At 40.7% G+C, this 8942-nt stretch overlaps 1 protein-coding gene across 1 annotated transcript in view; it reads left to right on the top strand.

Moving 5' to 3' along the window:
- Positions 1-6268: 6268 nt before the first annotated feature.
- The window catches only part of ern2 (endoplasmic reticulum to nucleus signaling 2), a 23025-nt gene continuing 20351 nt past the window's right edge, over positions 6269-8942 (top strand). Inside the window, exon 1 of the mRNA XM_083521862.1 lies at positions 6269-6784. Coding sequence (XP_083377988.1) covers positions 6722-6784 — 63 coding nt within the window. The 5' untranslated portion in view covers positions 6269-6721. The remainder of the gene's footprint in view (positions 6785-8942) is intronic.

Raw genomic sequence — 8942 nt, 5'->3', positions numbered from 1 at the left:
TGGTGGTGGGATTTGAACTTGTGAGCTTTCGAGTCAAAGTCCAATACCTTAACCACTGAGCTCCCACCTCTACTAACATAACGGAGCTGCTGGATATTAGACACATGGAGCTTCTTCACCTTCAGCTTGAGGATCCCCACAGGTGCTCAATAGGGTTCAGGTCTTCATCTTCATCTTCACAGGCAGTTGTTGTTGATTTTTCATGTTGGAAAGCTGCCGTTGGTCTCAGTCTCTGAAGGAAGAGCATCATGTTCAGCTTCAGAACCACAGCTCCTCGGTACCAGCAGCACTCATGCAGCCACACATGCTGGACACCATCTGAGCCAAACAAGTCTATCTTCATCTCATCAGACAACAGGACATGGTTCCTGTAACTCATGATCTAGGACAGGTTGTTCTTCAGCAAACTGTTTGAGGGTTTTCTTGTGAGCAGCTTCAGAAGAGGTTCCTTCTGGGACGACGGCCTGCGACTTGTTACAGTGTGTGGTGTACACTCTGAGCTCTGAGGAGCAGATCTTCCTCTTCTGCTGCCTCTAAAGCAGTGCTGCAGCTCTCATGCGTCTGACTTTTGAAGAAGCTTCTGCACGAGGACTCGACTTGTCTGATGGACCCTTCTGAGGTCTGTTCTAAATGGAAACCGTCTCAGAAAACCTCTGCATGACCCTGACCTGTACTGTAACTCAGGTTCAGGGTGATACTGATCTTCTTACAGCCTCGACATCTTTGTGGAGAGAAACAACTCTAATTCTCAGATCCTCAGAGACTCTTCACCATGAGGTCCATGTAGAACATCCAGTGGTCAGAGTGAGAGAATCGTCTCAAAGCTTCAGATTTAATCTGCTCTAATACCAGATACACACACGTCTGGTCCTGACAAGCAGATCAAAACACCACCATGATGAATAGAACATGTTTTTGTTCTGAGAGAGAGAGAGAGAGAGAGAGAGACAGAGAGAGAGACAGAAAGAGAGAGAGACAGAAAGAGAGAGAGAGAAGCGAGGAGAGAGAGAGAGAGAGAGAGAGAGAGAGAGACAGAGAGAGAGACAGAAAGAGAGAGAGACAGAAAGAGAGAGAGACAGAAAGAGAGAGAGAGAAGCGAGGAGAGAGAGAGCGCGCTGTGAGTAAAAAGGCTAAACTCCAACAGTCGCGCTCTCTCTACACTGAGGTACTCTCTCTCTCTCTACACTGAGGTACTCTCTCTCTCTCTACACTGAGGTACTCTCTCTCTCTCTCTACACTGAGGTACTCTCTCTCTCTCTCTACACTGAGGTACTCTCTCTCTCTCTCTACACTGAGGTACTCTCTCTCTCTCTCTACACTGAGGTACTCTCTCTCTCTCTCTACACTGAGGTACTCTCTCTCTCTCTCTACACTGAGGTACTCTCTCTCTCTCTCTACACTGAGGTACTCTCTCTCTCTCTACACTGAGGTACTCTCTCTCTCTCTACACTGAGGTACTCTCTCTCTCTCTACACTGAGGTACTCTCTCTCTCTCTACACTGAGGTACTCTCTCTCTCTACTGAGGTACTCTCTCTCTCTCTACTGAGGTACTCTCTCTCTCTCTACTGAGGTACTCTCTCTCTCTCTACTGAGGTACTCTCTCTCTCTCTACTGAGGTACTCTCTCTCTCTCTACTGAGGTACTCTCTCTCTCTCTACTGAGGTACTCTCTCTCTCTCTACTGAGGTACTCTCTCTCTCTCTACTGAGGTACTCTCTCTCTCTCTACTGAGGTACTCTCTCTCTCTCTACTGAGGTACTCTCTCTCTCTCTACTGAGGTACTCTCTCTCTCTCTACTGAGGTACTCTCTCTCTCTCTACTGAGGTACTCTCTCTCTCTCTACTGAGGTACTCTCTCTCTCTCTACTGAGGTACTCTCTCTCTCTCTACTGAGGTACTCTCTCTCTCTCTACACTGAGGTACTCTCTCTCTCTCTACACTGAGGTACTCTCTCTCTCTCTACACTGAGGTACTCTCTCTCTCTACACTGAGGTACTCTCTCTCTCTCTACACTGAGGTACTCTCTCTCTCTCTCTACACTGAGGTACTCTCTCTCTCTCTACACTGAGGTACTCTCTCTCTCTCTACACTGAGGTACTCTCTCTCTCTCTACACTGAGGTACTCTCTCTCTCTCTACACTGAGGTACTCTCTCTCTCTACTGAGGTACTCTCTCTCTCTCTACTGAGGTACTCTCTCTCTCTCTACTGAGGTACTCTCTCTCTCTCTACTGAGGTACTCTCTCTCTCTCTACTGAGGTACTCTCTCTCTCTCTACTGAGGTACTCTCTCTCTCTCTACTGAGGTACTCTCTCTCTCTCTACTGAGGTACTCTCTCTCTCTCTACTGAGGTACTCTCTCTCTCTCTACTGAGGTACTCTCTCTCTCTCTACTGAGGTACTCTCTCTCTCTCTACTGAGGTACTCTCTCTCTCTCTACTGAGGTACTCTCTCTCTCTCTACTGAGGTACTCTCTCTCTCTCTACTGAGGTACTCTCTCTCTCTCTACTGAGGTACTCTCTCTCTCTCTACTGAGGTACTCTCTCTCTCTCTCTCTACTGAGGTACTCTCTCTCTCTCTACTGAGGTACTCTCTCTCTCTACTGAGGTACTCTCTCTCTCTACTGAGGTACTCTCTCTCTCTACTGAGGTACTCTCTCTCTCTACTGAGGTACTCTCTCTCTCTCTACTGAGGTACTCTCTCTCTCTCTACTGAGGTACTCTCTCTCTCTCTACTGAGGTACTCTCTCTCTCTACTGAGGTACTCTCTCTCTCTACTGAATTACTCTCTCTCTCTACTGAGGTACTCTCTCTCTCTACTGAGGTACTCTCTCTCTCTACTGAGGTACTCTCTCTCTCTACTGAATTACTCTCTCTCTCTACTGAGGTACTCTCTCTCTCTACTGAGGTACTCTCTCTCTCTACTGAGGTACTCTCTCTACACTGAGGTACTCTCTCTCTACACTGAGGTACTCTCTCTCTCTACACTGAGGTACTCTCTCTCTACTGAGGTACTCGGTGGTTTGTGTTTTATTCACTTCTTTTCCTCTACTTGTTCTTTAAAACTGTTTTGATCATCATGTTCTTGTGTCTGTGTAGTAATAAATACACTCACGCTGCATTTCTGCCATCACCTCCAACTCGTCTGCAAACTGCTGTTCAAAATCATCCTCAATCCCGTACATTTCATCATATTCATCCATTCTGCGCTTCAGAGCAACAATAATTATTACTTTTCACACAAACAATCGACTTTTTACAAAAAACGGGGAAAAACTACTACTCGCCCGGGTTTTCCCGCAAAATATTTAGGATTTGTATACACATCCGGGTCATTTCTGGTTTTTGCACCTCAAACCCCGCCTCCTGTATCTCGATTGGTTGATTCCCCGAAGTTCACGGTCCGTTTTTTACCTGCTTGTCCAATCCTAACGCAGGTGTATTAAATAAGAAGCTAATCGAATCAGATATCTCATAAATATTCAATAGACAGGGCGCTGAGGCGCTATGTGATTGGCTGGAAGGATATCTATTGACATAAATAAATGTGGTAAAGGGGCCGCCATCTTTGTAAGGGCGAATTTTCTATGGAGTTTGTAGCATTCAGATGTAAAATAAAAACGTAATTAAATGCATCAAAACAAGAAATTTGGGGAGGGAGATCAGATTATGTTCATCATCCCTCACACACACACACACACACACACACACACAACCGTGTGTGACTGAACTTTACAACCTGAACTCAACACACACTCATTACCCATATTAATCCATTCCACCACCATTTATTTATTATTTATATTTAATCATATGATTCTGTTTACATGCTGTTCTGCAGCTCTCGACTGCTGCTGCTGTTTCTGCACTGCATTGTGTTTGTTTAAATACTCTCTTGTCTATAGTCCTTTATAGTCTTTATACTCTTTTGTACAATACTGTATAATCAGTATACAGCAGGTTTACTGGTCTGTGCTATTGTGTGTTTTGTGTATTTGTCCCACACTGTCTTGTGTTGTCTGTCTGCACTGTTTTTGTCTGCAAAGTTTTTGTCTGCAATGTTTTTGTCTGCATTGTTTTTTGTCTGCACTGTTTTTGTCTGCACTGTTTTTTGTTTGCACTGTTTTTTGTCTGCATTGTTTTTTGTCTGCACAGTTTTTGTCTGCACTGTTTTTGTCTGCACTGTTTTTTGTTTGCACTGTTTTTTGTCTGCATTGTTTTTTGTCTGCACTGTTTTTGTCTGCATTGTTTTGTGTCTGCACTGTTTTTGTCTGCACTGTTTTTTTGTCTGCACTGTTTTTGTCTGCATTGTTTTTTGTCTGCATTGTTTTTTGTCTGCACAGTTTTTGTCTGCATTGTTTTTTGTCTGCACTGTTTATGTCTGCACTGTTTTTTGTCTGCACTGTTTTTGTCTGCACTGTTTTTTTGTCTGCACTGTTTTTGTCTGCATTGTTTTTTGTCTGCACTCTTTTTGTCTGCACTGTTTTTGTCTGCATTGTTTTTTGTCTGCACTGTTTTTGTCTGCACTGTTTTTGTCTGCACTGTTTTTGTCTGCATTGTTTTTTGTCTGCACTGTTTTTGTCTGCACTGTTTTTGTCTGCATTGTTTTTTGTCTGCACTGTTTTTTGTCTGCACTGTTTTTGTCTGCATTGTTTTTTGTCTGCACTGTTTTTGTCTGCATTGTTTTTTGTCTGCATTGTTTTTTGTCTGCACTGTTTTTGTCTGCACTGTTTTTTGTCTGCACTGTTTTTGTCTGCACTGTTTTTGTCTGCATTGTTTTTTGTCTGCACTGTTTTTGTCTGCATTGTTTTTTGTCTGCACTGTTTGTGTCTGCACTGTTTTTGTCTGCACTGTTTTTTGTCTGCACTGTTTTTGTCTGCACTGTTTTTGTCTGCATTGTTTTTTGTCTGCACTGTTTTTGTCTGCATTGTTTTTTGTCTGCACTGTTTGTGTCTGCACATTTTTTTGTCTGCACAGTTTTTGTCTGCATTGTTTTTTGTCTGCATTGTTTTTGTCTGCATTGTTTTTTGTCTGCACTGTTTTTGTCTGCACTGTTTTTGTCTGCATTGTTTTTGTCTGCACTATTTGTGTCTGCACTGTTTTTTGTCTGCATTGTTTTTTTTTCGGCACAGTTTGCACTCGATGCACTTTATGTGGCGAGGACACTTACTTTAGTTCTTAACTCTGTGTTCTGTTATGTAGCTTAATGTAGTGTCTTGTTGCTCTGTGTTGTTGTATGTAGCACCAGGGTTCTGGAGGAATGTTGTCTCATTTCACTGTGTTCTGTGTCTGATGTATATGGTAAAAATGACAATAAAAGCTACTTGACTTGACTTGATGTTTAGAATCAGTCAGGTTTATTGGCCAAGTTTGTTGACACGCTGAGGGAATTTGATGACACCTACAAAAATAAATAACAACACTATACTTTTATCTTATAGACAAGACTGGACAAGACAATACAGATTACACCAGACTACACAGATTACAGAAGACCACAATACACAGTATTGTGAGTATATGAGAGATCAGTAATGTGCAGAAAGTGAGAGTGTGTGGTAGTGTAGATCGCAGTATTGTTCATTACATTAGATAAAGAAGTTATTTTAGGGCTTCTGTACAATATACAGCAGCAATAGTGTGTGTACGGTGTTCATGTAGTATATTTGTATATATATATATATATATATATATATATATATATATATATATATATATATATATATATAATTTGTTTTTTAATATATATATATTTTATTATTAATAATTTTTTTCTGCTTATCCACTGTATATTCCAGCCATATTTATACTGCATCATACATCATTAATACATACATACATTGTACATAACGATATTATGTCATTTAAGTATGTTATCTTTTGTATATTGTATATTACTATATATAAATATATTATTACCTGCTGCACCTTCTGTACATTATTCCCCCCCCCCACACACACATAGACCCCTCCCCCCTGTATCACACTTCTTTTTACTGTAAATAGGCCACTTGTGCACTTCTGGTTAGATGTGAACTACATTTCATTGGGTCTGTACATGGACCTTGCACAATGCCAATAAAGTTTAATCTAATCTAATCTAATCTAATCTATATTCACACATATTATATGTAGATATACAGATCATATATTTTCACTACGATATATAGAACTATACACATTAAAATGGTCATGTGTAGTTCATTAAGAAATAAAGATCTTCAGTATAATGCTGTGGTAAGGGAATAAAGAGCGTAGTGATGTGCAGTAATGAGAAATTAATGCGATGTTGATCTATTTCCTGAAGCAGACACTTTCAGGTATACTGTGTGTGTGTGTGTGTGAGAGAGAGCAGGGAGCAGCCCCTGGAAGCGCAGCCTGCTGGTGTAAACACACTGCGACCATGTTATTGTTCCACGTGTTTCAAACTGACGTCCAGTTCCTTCCAAAGCCCGCCCCTCGGGCCCTGTGATTGGCTGGCGGTGCTGTCACTCAGGACCCAGCTCGGTGCGCCTTGTGGACGCTGCGGTTCCGTCTCTAACGCGGAAATGCGCGCTGTGTGCGGTGCGGTCAGGGGGATGTAGAGTCCGGCTCTCCCTCCGAAACCTCCACCACAGCCTTCAGAAACAGATCAGACATGTCACTGACGACACAAAATCAACAGGAAGTGAACTTTCTGACGTTGGCTCGCGTTTCTCCCGTGAAGTTCAGTGCGCGCACTGAAGGATGGACCGGACACGGTGTGTGTGTCTCTGCATGCTTATATATCTGAGTGGAGCGCGTTTACAGGTGAGAAATATCCTCTCTCCGGTGTGTGTGTGTGTGTGTGTGTGTGTGTGTACAGTCCGTGAGCTATTTTTGGTCTCGAGCGGTGGCTGTCAGTGCGCTCTTTGGACGCGCGTGACCCCTGTCAGTAATCCAAACAATAGTAATTTACCGGTTTATGCACCACTTTACACTACTGTATACACCACTTTACACTACTGTATACTCTATACACCACTTTACACTACTGTATACTCTATACACCACTTTACACTACTGTTTACTCTATACACCACTTTACACTACTGTTTACTCTATACACCACTTTACACTACTGTATACTATATACACCACTTTACACTACTGTTTACTCTATACACCACTTTACACTACTGTTTACTCTATACACCACTTTACACTACTGTATACTCTATACACCACTTTACACTACTGTATACTCTATACACCACTTTACACTACTGTATACTCTATACACCACTTTACACTACTGTTTACTCTATACACCACTTTACACTACTGTTTACTCTATACACCACTTTACACTACTGTATACACCACATTACACTACTGTATACTCTATACACCACTTTACACTACTGTTTACTCTATACACCACTTTACACTACTGTATACACCACTTTACACTACTGTATACTCTATACACCACTTTACACTACTGTTTACACTATATACACCACTTTACACTACTGTATACACCACATTACACTACTGTATACTCTATACACCACTTTACACTACTGTTTACTCTATACACCACTTTACACTACTGTATACACCACTTTACACTACTGTATACTCTATACACCACTTTACACTACTGTTTACACTATATACACCACTTTACACTACTGTATACACCACATTACACTACTGTATACTCTATACACCACTTTACACTACTTTATACACCACATTACACTACTGTATACTCTATACACCACTTTACACTACTGTTTACACTATATACACCACTTTACACTACTGTATACACCACTTTACACTACTGTATACTCTATACACCACTTTACACTACTTTATACACCACATTACACTACTGTATACTCTATACACCACTTTACACTACTGTTTACACTATATACACCACTTTACACTACTGTATACACCACTTTACACTACTGTATACTCTATACACCACTTTACACTACTGTTTACTCTATACACCACTTTACACTACTGTTTACTCTATACACCACTTTACACTACTGTATACACCACATTACACTACTGTATACTCTATACACCACTTTACACTACTGTTTACTCTATACACCACTTTACACTACTGTATACACCACTTTACACTACTGTATACTCTATACACCACTTTACACTACTGTTTACACTATATACACCACTTTACACTACTGTATACACCACATTACACTACTGTATACTCTATACACCACTTTACACTACTTTATACACCACATTACACTACTGTATACTCTATACACCACTTTACACTACTGTTTACTCTATACACCACTTTACACTACTGTATACTCTATACACCACTTTACACTACTGTTTACTCTATACACCACTTTACACTACTGTTTACTCTATACACCACTTTACACTACTGTATACACCACATTACACTACTGTATACTCTATACACCACTTTACACTACTGTTTACTCTATACACCACTTTACACTACTGTATACACCACTTTACACTACTGTATACTCTATACACCACTTTACACTACTGTTTACACTATATACACCACTTTACACTACTGTATACACCACATTACACTACTGTATACTCTATACACCACTTTACACTACTTTATACACCACATTACACTACTGTATTCTCTACACCACTTTACACTACTTTATACACCACATTACACTACTGTATACTCTATACACCACTTTACACTACTGTATACACCACTTTACACTACTGTATACTCTATACACCACTTTACACTACTGTATACACCACTTTACACTACTGTATACTCTATACACCACTTTACACTACTGTATACACCACTTTACACTACTGTATACACCACTTTACACTACTGTATACTCTATAAACCACTTTACACTACTGTATACACCACTTTACACTACTGTATACTCTATACACCACTTTACAC

The sequence above is a fragment of the Silurus aristotelis genome (assembly GCF_946808225.1).
Source record: "Silurus aristotelis genome assembly, chromosome: 20".
NCBI lineage: Eukaryota > Metazoa > Chordata > Actinopteri > Siluriformes > Siluridae > Silurus > Silurus aristotelis.
This window is presented reverse-complemented; position numbering and strand designations above follow the sequence as displayed.